This window comes from Rhinopithecus bieti, unplaced genomic scaffold, assembly GCF_001698545.2.
Source record: "Rhinopithecus bieti isolate Rb0 unplaced genomic scaffold, ASM169854v2 scaffold_71, whole genome shotgun sequence".
NCBI classification, from domain to species: domain Eukaryota; kingdom Metazoa; phylum Chordata; class Mammalia; order Primates; family Cercopithecidae; genus Rhinopithecus; species Rhinopithecus bieti.
Window position 1 is genome coordinate 201,737 of NW_016803101.1, and position 17,158 is coordinate 218,894.

The window sequence follows — 17,158 nt, forward strand, 5'->3', positions numbered from 1 at the left end:
CTCCTGACCTCGTGATCCGCCCGTCTCGGCCTCCCAAAGTGCTGGGATTACAGGCTTGAGCCACCGCGCCCGGCCCACACCTGGATTTTTTAAACATAGTTTGTAAGCATTGTTTTAAATAAACTTTTCTTTTGAATAATTTTATTTTACAGACAAATTACCAAGATAGTACAGAGGGTTATTGTATACCTTTTACTAAGTTTTCACTCTTGTTAATATCTTATATTAGCGTTGTAAAGGTGTCAAAATTAAAAAATTAACATTTCTACAACACTGTTACGTAAACTACTGAGTGTATTTGTGTTTCACCAACTTTCCCATTAGTGTCCTCCTTCTGTTACAGGATTCTGTCCAGGATACCATATTATTTTGAGTCGTCATGTCCTCCCCGGTCTTTTCCAGTCTATGGCAGTTTCTAAGTCTTCCCTTGTTTTTCATGACCTTGGCAGTCTTTTTTTTTTTTTTTTTGCAGACAGAGTCTCATTCTGTCGCCCAAGCTGGAGTGCAGTGGCACAATCTTGGCTCACTGTAACCTCTACCTCCCAGATTCAAGCGATTCTCCTGACCGTGACAGTCTTGAGGAGTTCTGGCTAGATACACTGTAGAATGTCCCCTAGTCTGAGTTGGTCTATGTTTTCCTCATGATTACACTAGTGATATGGGATTTTGGAAAGAATACCCCAAAGTAAAGTGTCCTTCTGGTCACATCTTATCAGCTGTATGATATGAACATGACACCATGAGTAATGTCAACCTTCATCACGATTTTGGTGATGTCTGTTAGGCTTCTCCACTATAAAGTTAAACTGTTTCTTTCTTTCCCTACTTATTCTTTGGAAACAGTCACTAAGTCTAGCCCACTCCCAGGGGGGTCAGGGGCACCCAGGAATGAAGCTTCACCTCCTAGAGAGGGGAGTATCTCTCTCTATATATAATTTGGAATTCTTCTACATAAAAGATTTGTTTCTTCCCCCTTATTTATAAATATTGTTTTTAGTGACTGCATTACTGGCTATACTATAGTGTAGCTAAATAGTCTTCAAATGCTGCACATTTAGGTGGTATGCAATTTTTCACTTAGAGAGTTTTGTATTAATAATTTATAATCATGAGGCCGGGTGCGGTGGCTCAAGCCTGTAATCCCAGCACTTTGGGAGGCCGAGACAGGCGGATCACGAGGTCAGGAGATCGAGACCATCCTGGCTAACACGGTGAAACCCCATCTCTACTAAAATACAAAAAACTAGCCGGGCGAGGTGGCGGGCGCCTGTAGTCCCAGCTACTCGGGAGGCTGAGGCAGGAGAATGGCGTAAACCCGGGAGGCGGAGCTTGTAGTGAGCTGAGATCTGGCCACAGCACTCCAGCCGGGGCGACAAAGCAAGACTCCATCTCAAAAAAATAAAAAAAATAAAAAAAAATTTATAATCATATGATGGGTTTTTAAATTTTGTATTTTTATCTGTAGTGTTTTAAAGACATTCCTTGCCCCAAGGAACATATATTTATAATTTCAAAAAATCAATACCTCTCGAGCATAGGCCTGCATATTTTATTTGACTGAGAACTCTTTTATCTCCAAGATTTTAAACTTGGAGCTTTCTGCTGTGATCATAATCCAGGCAACTCTCCAGCACTGTTCTCTCCATTGAACCTCTTTTTCTCAGTTAACTCGACTTGAGTCATTTTTGCATCCCACTTCACTCAGCATATCCCACTTCACTCAGCATATCCCACTTCACTCAGCATATCCCACTTTCTAGCCTTAGATGATGCCCGTGACAACAGTCTTCACATTTTTTTGCTGCCATAATTCCCGCTGCCAAACATTTTAAGTTGAAATATAACATTTTTTCAACATTTTAATCATTCCAAAAGATGCAATTTCTAGCACATTAGAGATATTTTAAAATAAAAATGTTACATGAAGTGTAGTATAAATACCCACAGTGATTTCATGGCCACTATTATTCATTTTCAGAAAAATGTGAATAAATACATCTTATTTTAAGGAATACAGAATTCTTGCTCTTTAATAAAATATATTAGCATTTAAAATTTTCCATATTTGCTTATTCTCCTTGAACTCTAATTCCCATTCTACTTGCTCTGTAGAATTTTGTTGTAATCCAATACATTTTATATCTGAAAGTACTTTAGGGCCAGGCGTGGTGGCTCACACCTATAATCCCAGCACTTTGGGAGGCCAAGGTGAGCAGATCACCTGAGGTCAGGAGTTTGAGACCAGCCTAGCCAACGTGGTGAAACCCCATCTCTACTAAAATTACAAAAATTAGCCAGGCGTGGTGGCACATGCCTGTAATCCCAGCTACTCGGGAGGCTGAGGCAGGAGAATCACTTGAACCCGGGAGACAGAAGTTTCAGTGAGTCAAGATCATGCCATTGCACTCCAGCCTGGGCAACGGAGTGAAACTCTGTGTCCAAAAAAAAAAAAAGAAAGAAAGTATTGATGAACCCATCATAGTTCTCTGTAACTGTAATATGTATATAAATTGAAATTATAAAGTACACATTTTTTCTTGTGATTATAAGACGTAGATTTTTTCCTCAGATTGTTTTTCATTAAAGTTAGTCATATATAATTGACCAAATCAACATATATTACACATTTTAATACATTATTCATTACGAAAATTATATTGGAAATGCTTCTCAAGTAGATGAGTCATGATCAGATTTTTTCTAAGTATAATATTTAATGAAAAGGGAAGGCGTAGATGGTAAATACTATTCAGTCTGGCAGTTAGTATATATTTTAATTTTTTCTTACTAGGAGGCAAAACTTTTAACTTTTTTTTTTTTTTTTTTTTTTTTTATGGGGGGAAAAATTTTTTAATTTTTTTTTTTTTTTTTTTTTTTTTTTTTTTTAGAGATATGGTCTTGCTATGTTTTCCAGGCTGGATTCAAACTCCTGGGCTCAAATTATCCTCTTATGTCAGCCAGGATTACAGGAGGCACGTATCACTGCCTAGCTTAAACATTTTATAAGATAAAGATAAACTAGAAAAAAATATTATATGATGATAGGTTCTTGAAATACAGTTGGCTCTCTATCAGCAGGTTCTACATTCATGGATTCGACCAACCCCAACTCTGATGGAAAAAGCAGTACCTGCATTCTGCATTGGTAGAATCTGCAGATGCAGAATATGGCACCTCCTCACCCCACCCCTCCATCCCACCTCCCCTGTGAGTGCTAACTAAGGAACTTGAGTATCCATGGATTATGGTATCCACGGGGTTCTGGAACAATCCCCACAGATTGGGCAGGCCAACTGTATATTATTGAATAACACATTCAATTTAAGAGAATCACTTAAATTTTTACCCTGGATTTTAATCAGTGTATCTGGAAATATTTAGTAGTCATGGGAAACTTTCCAGTTACATTTTAAGAATCAAGTTTCACCAGTTTATACCACTTCATCTGTGCAGAGATGATTTATTTGCCAGCTCTAATGACAAATCTTAAAGATGAGTAGTTAGAACATCTAAAAAGAATTGGCAGGGCACGGTGGCACGTGCGGTAGTCTCAGCTACTCAGGAGCCTGAAGTGAGACAATCACTTGAGCCCACCATCACTTCAGTTCAAGGTTACAGTGAGCTATGATCACCACTGTACCACAGCCTGGGTGACTGAGCAAGATCCTGTCTCAAAACAAACAAAATTGTTTATTTGAAGGGAGAGTGAGAAACACTTTAATGTTCCGTATTTCTTATCAATGCTATGTTTGTTTTGCTCATGTGGGAGTCTTTCTCACTCTTTTTATACAATTCAAAAGATAGAAGAGGCAGAACTGGGCCATGTCTGCTTTCTCTCTCCTAGGCCACAAGTGTTGCTAAAGAAGGCAGCAAAATCATGTAGGTCCCTTAAGTTAAAATTCACATTAATGTGGCAAGTTGCCGGGCGCGGTGGCTCAAGCCTGTAATCCCAGCACTTTGGGAGGCCGAGACGGGCGGATCACGAGGTCAGGAGATCGAGACCATCCTGGCTAACAGGGTGAAACCCCGTCTCTACTAAAAATACAAGAAAATTAGCCGGGTGCGGTGGCGGGCGCCTGTAGTCCCAGCTACTCAGGAGGCTGAGGCAGGAGAATGGCGTGAACCCGGAGGGGCGGAGCTTGCAGTGAGCCGAGATCCGGCCACTGCACTCCAGCCTGGGGCACAGAGCAAGACTCCGTCTCAAAAAAAAAAAAAAAAAAAAAAACTGTGGCAAGTTTGAATCATATTCCACAAAAGCAGCTATATAAGAAACATTTTTTTATCTATTATGACAAATAACTCTGACTTTAATACATTGACTAGCAGGAAATTCAGTCTCACTGTAGGGTTTCCTTCCTCCTTCTACAAGTTCACAAGAAGTAGGCTGATGTGCTGTGCTGGGTACATAGGAAAGCCTCCTCATCTTCAGACCATCCTGATTGGATGATCCCTTGAATGTCTTGGTAGCCCTAGAGACAGCAAAAAAATGTAGACAATCATAGAAAGATTAATATAGCTCAATAAAGTATCTTACCACTTTTCCACTGAACTCTTAAGATCACTCAACTGGTCCTTCATTAAATTTTGTTTCCTCTTCATTGTATAACCCATTATGACTCTTTCAAGTCATGTCAATACTTCTCAGGTTCACACTTAACCTTGAATCATCCTCAGTCTTAGCAGATAACCTTTTCCCCACAGAGAAGATCTGCCATCAAGCTCTTCTCAAAGTAGTACTTGTCTTTCATTGTCCCTGCTACCTCGATGGAAAAGTAAAGAATTTCCCTCATACCGTCCAAGGCATTTCCCTCATACCGTCCAAGGTATTGTATTTCACAATACAAACTCAAGGAAATAGAATTCTGAAAAAAAACTTCACTGTGGGAGAAGAGAAGAAAATGAAGCTTTGTAGGAGTCATGTGTTAGAAAAAAGGTTGAGTGAACACTGCAAATATTGTATTTCTCTCACTGCTGGTCCTTTTCTTGATACCTTCATAATATCTATAAACAAGGCAGATTTTCCTCACCTTAAACAAAACTTTCTCTTGAAACTACAGTGTACACATCTGTGTGTTTTCACTTTTTATTTTGAAATAATTATAGATTCACAGAAAGGTGCAAAAATAATACAGGAAGGTCCTTTGAACCCTTCACTCATATCCTCCAATGGTTATATCTTAATTATAGTATAATGACAAAATCAGGAAGTTGATCTTGGAACAATGTGTATGTATAATTATCTGTCACTTATCACACGTTGTAGATTCCTGTCACCGCAATCAAGATACAGAACTATCCCACCACCATGAAGACCCCTTGTGCTACCCCTTAGAGTCATTTTCTCCTCCTCCCAATTCCTAACCCTTGGCAATCACTAATCCTTTCTCCATTCCTATAATTTCATCATTTTGAGAGTTTTGTATATATTAAATCATGTAATATGTGGCCTTTTGAGATTGGCTTTTATCACTCATCTTAAGGCTCTTAAAACCCATCCAAGTTTTTCTATGTATCAATAATTCATTGCTTTTTATTTCTGAATAGGATTCCATGGTATGAATGGTACAATTTGTGGAACCATCCAACTATTGAAGGACATTGTGTTTGTTTCCAGATTTCCCCTATTACAAACAAAGGTTTGATGAACATTTACATATAGTTTTGTGTAGATATAAGTTTTTATTTCTCTGAGATAAATGGTCAGAAGTATCATTACTGAGGTGTATGATAGTTGCACACTTAGTTTTTAAAATAAACTGCCAAACTATTTTCTAGAATGGCTAAGCCATTTTACATTCTCACCAACAATGTATGAGAAATGTAGTTTTTCCACATCTTCACCAGAATTCGGTATTGTCACTATATTTTCTTTACACTATACTCACAGGGTGGTCTTAGTTTACATTTCCCAAATGGATACTGATATTAAACATCTTTTCTTTTCTTTTTTTTTTTTTGAGACGGAGTCTTGCTCTGTCGCCCGGGCTGGAGTGCAGTGGCCAGATCTCAGCTCACTGCAAGCTCCGCCTCCTGGGTTCACGCCATTCTCCTGCCTCAGCCTCCCCAGTAGCTGGGACTACAGGCGCCCACTACCTTGCCCAGCTAGTTTTTTGTATTTTAGTAGAGACGGGGTTTCACCATGTTAGCCAGGATGGTCTCGATCTCCTGACCTCGTAATCCGCCCATTTCGGCCTCCCAAAGTGCTGGGATTACAGGCTTGAGCCACCGTGCCCGGCCATTAAACATCTTTTCATGTGCTTATTTGCCATCTGTACATCCTCTGATGAAATGTCTCTTCATGTCCTTTGCTTGTTTCCTAATTGGAGTGGTTTTACTGTTGAGTTTCAAGCATTCTTTTTTATTTTTTTTGGGCACAAATTGTGTTTTATTTTCATTATTCATACAAATAATTTTCATATATACATATTTATTTATTTGTTTATTTATTTATGTTAAGACAATCTCCCTCTGTCACCCAGGCTAGAGTTCAGTGGCGCCATCTCGGCTCACTGCAACCTCTGCCTCCCGGGTTCAAGTGATTCTCCTGCCTCAGCCTCCCGAGTAGCTGGGATTACAGTTGGCTAATTTTGGTATTTTCAGTAAAGACGAGGTTTCAGCATGTTAGGCTGGTCTCGAACTCCTGACCTCAGGTGATCTGCCTGCCTTGACTTCCCAAAGTGCTGGGATTATAGGTGTGACCCACCGCAATCGGCCACAGATAATTTTCTATAATATCCAGGGGCAAGCCGGAGAATTCGGCAGTCCCATCGGAGCTCCCCTCAGAGACTCACAGGTCGATGGCATGGTGCAGAGAGCCCGGGTTTGGTTCTCAGTGCAGTTTGTGGGGCGTGTCCATCTTGCAGTTGGCTCTTCCTCGACATCTCAAGTGGGGGCTCAAAGATGACAGGCATAGGGAGTCCTCGAGGCTCTCAGGAAATTTCACTCCTCTTCTGCTCTGTGGTCTCTTTGGTTGACAGAGTGTTATTCTGCGTCTCTGTGGCCTTCAGCTTGACCCTATCCAAGCTGGCAATTTCCCCCAGGTCCAGTTCGTGTGCCATTTTCTTAACCCCTTTCCCGTTAGCTCTGAGAACACTCTCCAGCAGCACTTGTAGCTGCAGCGTTTACCCAGAGATAATTTTGCCACAAAATATCTCACTTTTGTTACTATTTTCACATAGTTCTAGAATATTGACTTTGGAAACAAAAGACATCACTCTGTTTATGGTATTTTGTTTTTAGTAGTGGTATTTCCATTTGCAAAATATAGTGATTCTCAATCACTGAAAATGCCAGATCCTAGAAAACATAACATTCCTACACACGATGTTAACATCGTTCTCAAACAGTTGTTGCCCGAAGATTCATTTGATGAATCCGGTTTTTCCAAAATAGACGATTCTGATGATTCAGACTATTTTTATGTTAGTTCTGTTTAGAAATAGCTTCAGGAACGGTTTTTATATTTTATTTTCACATCGAAAATCAGTCAGATTTGCTTCAGCCTCAAAGAGCCTGTTTATGTAAAATTAAATGAGCCCTGGCAGTGAGCTGCCCCTTGTTTTTCTAAACAGGAAAAGGGTTAAAGCAATCCATGGCATCCTGCTCCAACCCTGGGTTCCTGGTGCTCTCAATCATGTTGCTATGGCAAGAGACCCAGTTTCATGCACTCCTTATATATTCTAGATAAGAGTTCTTTGTCACACACGTGATTTGCAAATATTTTCTCCGTCTGTGTAACTTGTCTTTTCATCTTCCCTATAGGTCTTTCACAGACTAAAAGTTTTACATTTCGATGAAGTCCAACTTACCAGGTTTTTTTCTTTGATGGATTATCCTTTTGTTGTCATGTCTGAGAACTCTTCATTAAGCCCTAGATCCCAAAGATTTTTCTTCTGTTTTCTCTTTACAACTTTAGCATTTAATGTCTGATATTTAACCCTGTCATCTACTTTGAGTTAATTTTTGTAAGGTTTAAGTGGAGGTTCATTTTTTTGTCTATGGGTATCTGAATGCTCTAGCACCTTTGTTGAAAAGGCTATTCTTGTTTTCTTGAATTGCTTTTTCACCTTTGTCAAAAACTTTAGAATAAGCTTGTCTGTATCTGTAAAACTTTTACTGGATTTTTTTCTTTTGTAAGAGATGAGGTCTCACTATGTTGCCCAGGCTGGAGTGCTTTGGGTACTCACAAGCAAGGGCCCACTACTGATTAGCATTGGAGTTTTGACCTGCGCCATTTCCAACTTTGTCCAATTCACCCCTCTTTTGGCAACCTGGTGGTCACCCACTCCTCAGAGGTCACCATATTGATGTTGAACTTAGTGTGGACACCTGATCACTCAGCATAGTGCACTATAGCCTGGAAGTCCTGGGCTCAAGCAATCCTCCTGCCTCAGCCTCCTGAATAGCTGGGACTACAAGTATACATCACACCTAGCTTTTTAAAAAATATTTTTTATATATCTGTATATAAATGTATATGTATACAATTATATAAATATATTATAATATATAAATATTATACATTTCTATAATTACCATAGATATATAAACATTATATTATTAGAAATAAATTATATATTATATATAATTCAGATATGACATCAAAATATATCATATATTTATATATAAATTTGAGGAAAATTGAGATCTTTACTAGGTTGAGTTTTCTAATCCTTGAACACAGTATATCTGTTAATTTCGTTCTTTCATTTCTTTGACTGGCATTTTGTAGCATTCAGCCTACAAGTCCCATACATGTTTTGTTAGATTTACAACTAGTATTTTATTTTTCGGAGTGATTGTTTAATTTCAGTGTTCAATGCTAGATATAGAAATACAGTTGATTCTGTGTTTAGCTTGTATCTCAGACCTTGCTGACCTCACCAATTAATTTTAAAAGGTTTTTTTTTTCTTTTTCTTTTCCTTTCTCTGTTTTTTGTAGATCTATTGGGATCTTTTACATAAACAGTCATGTTATCTGAAATAGGGACAACAAGTACACTCTGTGTGATTTCAACACTTTTCAGTTTTCTGAGGACTTTTCTGGCCCAGGATATGGTCTATCTTGTATATGTTACTTTGGTGCTTTAAAAGATTGTATGTTCTGCTTTTTGTTGGATGGAATATTTGATAAATGTCAATTAGATCCTTCTAGATGATGGTGTTGTTGAGTTCTTTTTTTCTTTTTTCTTTTTTTTTATAGAGATAAGGTCTCACTATATTGCCCAGGCTGGTCTCAAACTCCTGAGCTCAAGTGATCCTCCCACCTCGGCCTCCCAAAGTGCTGGGATTACAAGCATGAGCTACTGCGCCTGGCCAGAATTCTCTTTTTTTTTTGAGATGGAGTCTCCCTCTGTCACCCAGGCTGGAGGGCAGTGGCACAGATCTCGGCTCACTGCAACCTCTGCCGCCCAGCTTCAAGCAATTCTCCTGCCTCAGCCTCCCGAGTAGCTGGGACTACAGGCGCGCACCACCACACCTGGCTAATTTTTGTATTTTTGGTAGAAAGGGGTTTTACCATGCTGGCCAGATTGGTCTTGAACTCCTGACCTCGTGATCTGCCTGCCTCGGCCTCCCAAAGTGCCAGGATTACAGGTGTGAGCCACCAAGCTCGGCTGGACCCTTTTGTCCTTAAGTAATGTTTCAGTCTCTGGTATTTTTTTTTTTTCCTCTGAGGTCTACTTTATCTAATATTAATAAAGTCACTCCTGTTTTCTTTTTTATTTTTTTTGATACAAAGTCTCGCTGTTATCCCCCAGGCTGGAGTGCAATGGTGCAATCTCAGCTCACTGCAACCTCTGCCTCCTGGGTTCAAGTGATTATCCTGCCTCAGCCTCCTGAGTAGCTGTGACTACAAGTGCCTGCCACCATGCCTGACTAATTTTTGTATTCTTAGTAGAGATGGGGTTTCACCATGTTGGCCAGGCTGGTCTCAAACTCCTGACCTCAGGTGATCTGCCCACCTCAGCCTCCCAAAGTGCTGGAATTACAGGTATGAGCCACTGCAGCCAGCCACTCCAGTTTTCTTTTGATAAATGTTTGAACCATATGACTTTTCCAGCTGTTTATTTTAAACTAATCTTTTAATATTTAAAGTACATTTCTTGTAAACAGCAGATAGCTGGATCACATTTTTTTTTTAAAGATAGGGTCTTGCTATGTTGCCCAGGCTGGACTTGAACTCCTGGACTCAAGCAGTTCTCTCACCTCAGCCTCTTGAGTTGGGCCATATTTTTTAATCCCTGCTGCAAATCTCTGTCTTTTAATTGATATAGTTAGATTACTTACATTTAATATGATATTGATATGTTAGGGCTAAATTCTGGCATTTTGTTTTTTGTTTTCTGTTGGTTCCCTTTGTTTTTGGTTTATTTTCTTTTCCTGATTTCCTGCAGGTTATTTGAACTTTTGTTAGAATTCCATTTTCATTTATCTAGTATTTTTGAGTGTATTTCTTCATATAAATTTTTAGTGTTTGCTGTAGGTATACATACATAATTTAACATAGCTTACTTCTGTTGACATTTACCAGTTGGAGTGAAGTATACAAAACTTTTACGTCCATTTACCCTCCTCTAGTTATAATTGTCTTAAATATTTCCCTTATATACATTGAGGAGCACATCAGATAGGCTTCACATTTTTGCTTCAACCATTAAATATAATTTAGAAACCTCAAGGGGAGAAGTAAAGTCTATTGCATTTACCAATATTTCTTCCTCCATGATGTCCCAAGTTTCCTTCTATTATTTCCTTTCCGTTTCAAGAATTTCCTTTGGTCATTATTTCAGAGCAGGTCTGCTGGCAATAGATACTCTTAGTTTTTTTTTCAGTTAAGTGTATTCTGAATACAAAAAATTAGCCGGGCATGGTGGCGGGCACCTGTAGTCCCAGCTACTTGGGAGGCTGAGGCAGGAGAATGGCATGAACTCGGGAGGCGGAGCTTGCAGTGAGCCGAGACTGCACCACTGCACTCCAGCCTGGGTGACAAAGCAAGACTCCGTCTCAGGAAAAAAAAAAAAAAAAAAGAGTATTTTGATAGCCTCCCTTTATTCATGAAACACATTTTCCTAAGACATAAGATTCTGCATTGCCAGGTATTTCCTTTAGTACTTGAAAATTGTTTGCTAAATCCTCCTAACATCCATGGTTTTCAATGAGGAACTGGCTGTCATTTGAGTGGGTCTTTTCCTTCATTTTTCTTTCATGGCTTTCAGTATTTTTTCCTTATCTTTAGTTTTTCGAAGTTTGACTATGATGACTGCTTTAAAGTATTGTCAGGGAATTCCAAAGTTTGTGCCATCTCCGTGTTGGCATCTGTTGGTTTTCTTTTCTCGGTAAGGTTGAGATGTTCCCAGTTCTTCATATGACTAGCAATTTTCACCTATATTCTAAACATTTGGGTTTGAGACTCTGGATCTTATTTATGTCAGCAGGCCTTGTCTGACACTGCATCAGTGAGAGGAAGAGAATGCTACCTCATTACTGCTGGGTGGAGGTGGAAACCCAGGTTCCCCACTTGGCCATCTCTTTGGGATGAAGGCCTAGGAGGTGCTTTGTTGCCTTGTTACTGCTAAGTGGAGACGGTGATCCAGGCTCTCCATTAGGCCTCTGCTGACGTCACCCTGGCTGAGAGGGAAAAGAATGCCTCATTACTACTCTCCATCAGGCTCCCACTAACTATGGGCTGGGGACATTACTGTCAGACAGGGATAAAAGTCAGGTTCCCAGTTGAGCATCTCTGATACACAGCAGCAGAACAGGGGGGTAGGGTGCCTTCTTATAGCCGCATGAGGGCTTCAATCATCAAACATAATTTAGAGGGGCTGGATGTGGTGACTCACACCTGTAATCCTAGTTGGGATTAGGAGGCAGGAGGATCCCTTGAGCCCAGTAGTTTAAGACCAGCCTGGGCGACATAGCAAGACCCTACCTCTCCAAAAAAAAAAAAAATCTTTTACATTAGTTGGGTGTGGTGGCATGTGCCTGTAGCCCTAGCTACTCAGGAGGCTGGGGCAAACAACTGCTTGAGTCCAGGAATTCAAGGCTGCAGTGAGCTATGATTGCACCACCGCATTCCAGTCTGGGTGACAGAATGAGACTGTTTCTTAAAAAAGAAAAAAAAACACAAAAAGACCCCCCACATAATTTAGAAAACTCAAGAGGAGAAGTAAGGTATGTCGTATGTACCCGTATTTTACTGTTTTCATTGTTTTTTCTTTTCCCTGATGTTCAAGTTTCCTTCTTTCATCATGGTGTTGGGGCCACGGTTTTTTCCAAGGCATTTGGTTGAGTCGGGCAACAATTGTCTAAAATGTTTTTGTCTTGTTCGACTTCCTCTTTCCTGGTCCATTGGCTAGAGGGAGCAGGTTTTTCTTGGGGTACTTCCAGTTGCTGGCTCATCCAGCACCCAGTCCGAAATATATAAAGCAAAAGGAAACCCAGCAGGGAACTCACCACCTTGTCATGTCTTGGATCCCAAGATGCCTAGCTACTCTGCCTTCTTTCCATCTTTCAGACACATTTTATATTTGTTTGTTTGATTGATTGATTGATTGAGATGGAGTCTCATTCTGTCGCCCAGGCTGGAGTGCAGTGGCGTGATCTTGGCTCACCGCAAGCTCCGCCTCCCGGGTTCATGCCATTCTTCTGCCTCAGCCTCCCCAGCAGCTAGGACTACAGGCGCCCGCCACCACGCCCGGCTATTTTTTTGTTTTGTTTTGTTTTGTTTGTATTTTTTTTTGTTTTTAGTAGCGACGGGGTTTCACCATGTTAGCCAGGATAGTCTCGATCTCCTGACCGCATGATCTGCCCACTTCAGCCTCCCAAAGTGCTGGGATTACAGGCGTGACCCACCGTGCCCAGCCTATTTGTTTTATTTATAATGTCCAGTGGACCCATTTTTCTCCTTTCGTTTGTCACCAAGCTTCTGGAGGGAAAAAATAGTTTACATTCTGTTCTTTCCCTTCATCATACATATTTTACCCTTCATCTCCCAGAGAATTGAACTCCATGATGGGAGGGTCTCTGTTTTGTTTATAACTGTATCCCCAGGATACAGTGCTTAGCACATAAAAGGCCTTTGGTAAATATTTCCTGTCACTACATTATCCTGATAATTTTCTTTTCTTTATATTCTCAGTGCACTACCCTACTATAGAAACTCCTTACCTCATGCAGGAATTAAAATATTGGTTTTGTTTTATGCTTTTCTCCATGTGCCTCTCTGCACACCATTCTCTCTGTCTGAAATGCCCTTTAATCACTTTCTTCGTATCCATGTTTTCCTTCTCTTGAACATCCAAACCTAGTCATACCTCTTATGTCTCTTCTTCTCAGTCTCATCATCCTATCCTAAAATCCTATATTCATTTCTTTCTGTAGTACTCATTTTAGATTAACATTTTCTCAGTTAATAATGCTTTCAGCTGGCTTTTGTAAAAGATGTCAAGAGATAGACAAATGCTAGCATTGTAGCTGGATGATTTAAGGGCCAGTATCTTTGAATTTACTTGGCATTTTTCTCATGTTGACTGGGCTGACTGATGAACAGAAGATGACTGCTCTTCTTGGAATCACATCTGGATTTCAGGTAGGAGAAAGGGCATAGGATGAAAGAATAGGCTTGTCAATTCCACCTCTTTTTATTTAGAAAACGGAAGCTCTTCCAAAAGCCTCGCCCAGCAGGCGGGTGTTATGCTTCATTGGACAGAATTCTGTTACATAGTCACTCCTAACTGCAAAGTACAAGTGAGAAAGGGGTAGTGAACAGTAATGTAATTAGCAAAACAATATCTTGCATACATATGCATAAATATCTGTGTAACTCATTTGGATAAATCTTATGTCTCCCTAATTAGTTTCAAAGTTCTGTGAGATCAGATTTTTTTTTTTTTTTTTTTTTGAGAAGGAGTCTCGCTCTGTCACCCAGGCTGGAGTGCAGTGGCCAGATCTCAGCTCACTGCAAACTCCGCCTCCCGGGTTTACGCCATTCTCCTGCCTCAGCCTCCCGAGTAGCTGGGACTACAGGCGCCCGCCACCTCGCCCGGCTAGTTTTTTGTATTTTTTTAGTAGAGACGGGGTTTCACCGTGTTAGCCAGGATGGTCTCGATCTCCTGACCTCGTGATCTGCCCGCCTCGGCCTCCCAAAGTGCTGGGATTACAGGCTTGAGCCACCGCGCCCGGCTGAGATCAGAGATCTAATCAGAGTTAGTAATTTCAGACTTTATGCCAGGCAATTGTAAGTATTATCCTAGTATCACATCTACAAACAACACTAGAGTTCTTTTCTTTTTTTTTTTTTTTTTTGAGACGAAGTATTGCTCTGTCGCCCAGGCTGAAGTGCAGTGGTGTGATCTCGGCTTACTGCAACCACCACCTCCAGGTTCAAGCAGTTCTCCTGCCTCAGCCTCCTGAGTAACTGAGATTACAGGCACGTGCCACCATGCCCAGCTAATTTTTGTACTTTTGGTAGAGATGGGGTTTCACTGTGTTGGTCAGGCTGGTCTCAAACTCCTGACCTTGTGATCTACCCGCCTCAGCCTCCCAAAGTGCTGGGATTACGGGCGTGAGCCACTGCGCCCGGTTGACTAGAGTTCTTAAACTGGAACTTTAAACCACAAATAATTATTCTAGAATGATTCTGTGAGTTTAGTTACTTCTGACATTAGTAACGTTTTTGGTTAGGGAAGCAGGACCACTAGAAGTTTTGGGACAAGAGTTTCCTTTTCCATCTTTTTTTTTTTTTGTAGTAGGAAGTAGACCTTATACAATTATGGGAAGAAGTGTGGACGTGAAGGTCCAACAGGCACGATGGAAGATTAGAGCGGTAGTAAGTAACAACTCAACCTGAGAAACCAAGCAAATCCAGCTGCCACACGAGGACTATAAGAAGGCTTTTAGGAAGACTCATGGAAAGCTGTGCCGCTGTTCAGCTACCACCTCAGTGGGTTAGCTGCCAAGTATATGTTGGGTCTGGGACCATCGTTGGTCCACAGGATCAGGAATTGGGAAGAAGACCCAGATATGAACTGGAAAGAATAAGGACAAACTGGAAGCTGCTGGTCATCTATGTCTGCCTCTTTCTGTGTCTAACCACAATGACTTTTGGACACTATGGTTCCTGCTTCACTGCTACCTCCCAAATCTTAGTCAAATCATCTTTTAGCCAATTCTAATTCGGAACTCTCCAGAGAAGGGAATTTTGGAAATGTAATCCAGCTTACTCAAGTTGACATAGAACAAACCACTGCACTAAGTAAACTCTGCAAATGGAAATTGAATTCCTAATTAATACAGAGTTAAAATAGTTGTACTGGCTGGAGGGCTGGGACTGTCTTAGTCCATTGTTTTCTCTCCCTTTTGTCCTGGCCAGTATTTTGAGTCTTGAATCACAGGCTTTCTTCATTGATATCACTGTGCAAACTGGTTGTCCTCTGCCCTGGTACCTATCTCCTAGAGGGAAAAATGAGTCTCTTCTTTGAATTTAGGCTGTAAGATGCTGCCAGGCAGTCTTGTTATTTAATTTCTTTTTTTGGGGGGACAGGGTCTTGCTCTCTTGACCAGGCTGGAGTGCAGTGGCACAACCACAGCTCACTGCAGCCTCTACCTCTCAGGCTCAAGCAATCCCCCCACCTCAGCCTCTCAAGTAGTGGGACTACAGGTGTGTGCCACCATGCCTGGCTATTTTTTAAAATGTTAGGAGAGACAGGGTTTCACTATGCTGCCAGCGCTGGATCATTTAACTTTTGTTGATCATTTTTGGATGTGTATGTTCCTGTTTCTTACATTTCTGTTGGCCTCCCTCTCCTGTTTCTCTATTCTGGGTGCAATTCTTGTATGTTCTCTGGTATAGCCAGCTTGGTCTCTGCTGCATAAGCATGTTTGTGAACCATTACTTCTGGCTAGTAATATATGTTTGGGTAATATAGTTCTCCCATTTGTGTTTTTTCTAACCAACATGTCTTCACTGTCAGATATTTAATGAGCATCTAAAATATCATCCCTGGCCAGGCACCGTGGTTCACGCCTATAATCCCAGCACTTTGGGAGGCAGAGGCGGGTGGATCACCTGAGGTCAGGAGTTCAAGACCAGCCTGGCCAACACGACGAAACCCCGTCTCTACTAAAAATACAAAAAGTAGCTCGGTGTGGTTGCAGGAGCCTGTAATCCCAGCTACATGGGAGGCTGAGGCAGGAGAATCACTTGAACCGGGGAGGCAGATGTTGCAGTGAGCCGAGATCATGTCACTGCACTCCAGCCTGGGTGACAGAGCAAGACTCCATCACAAACAAACAAACAATATTATTCCTACCCTCCACAGGAGCTCAAAGTACAAAAATATCAATAAAACAAGAGAGAAAGTAAAAAATATCAACATAGAGCAACAAATAAATAGCTCTTGGAGATCAAGAAGGGAATTGAATTCTATCTCCTTATGGGCCCTTTATTTATCTTTTCCAATCAGGGAGCTTCGTATAAAATGTTCAAATCTTCATAATATTATCCTAGTATTTGTGTTACAAATTTGATGTAAGCAATAAAATTCTTTTGTTACATAGGATTTAAGGAATATTTTATAAACAGTATTTAAAAGCTATATAAATGTTTGTAAAGGAATATATAAATAATAATTTAAACCACATAAAGATAGAAGAAACACTGAGAAAACTAGACTCTAATTTTATCTCTACAGGCCATTTGGAAATTATTTTTGTTGTTGTGTTTCGGTGACATGGACTTCTGGGATTCAAAACTATTTAGTATTGCAAGCATTCACTGAAGCTTACTTGTCTCATAAAATCTGTAATTTAGCAGCATAAATAAGCAGTACACTGATGGTGGTTTTAGAGCATTTTCTCCATAGTCAACATCATTACCAATGAATGTAGGAACATTTTTTTGAGGACTATTTAGAATCATAGAATTTAATTTTTTTAGTGCAGTTATACATTTCCCCTTCATATGAGACTAAATGCCACAAACTATTTAGATTACAGGTATAATTTCACTGTCATATATATGGATAGGAGGGGGAAATATGACCATGCTCATTATGAAGTTGAAGTGTGGATTTACACATACATACAGTACAATCATCCAAACAGCTGCAGGGCTGAGGAAATGGCCATAAAAGTTCTGCAGCAGCAGAGCTGGGAA

General features: G+C 40.4%; 1 protein-coding gene across 1 annotated transcript; it reads right to left on the minus strand.

Annotated features, from left to right (window-relative positions):
* Window positions 1–6,929: 6,929 nt before the first annotated feature.
* Window positions 6,930–7,058, minus strand: LOC108541080 (thymosin beta-10). The gene has a single exon (XM_017890548.1). It carries the CDS (start codon window positions 7,056–7,058, stop codon window positions 6,930–6,932), a length of 129 nt encoding a protein of 42 aa, XP_017746037.1.
* Between the last annotated feature and the right edge of the window lie 10,100 nt (window positions 7,059–17,158).

What these genes read in the sequence shown, in the direction of transcription:
- LOC108541080 (XM_017890548.1), bottom strand. Translation starts at nt 7,058, where the DNA reads ATGGCACACGAACTGGACCTGGGGGAAATTGCCAGCTTGGATAGGGTC.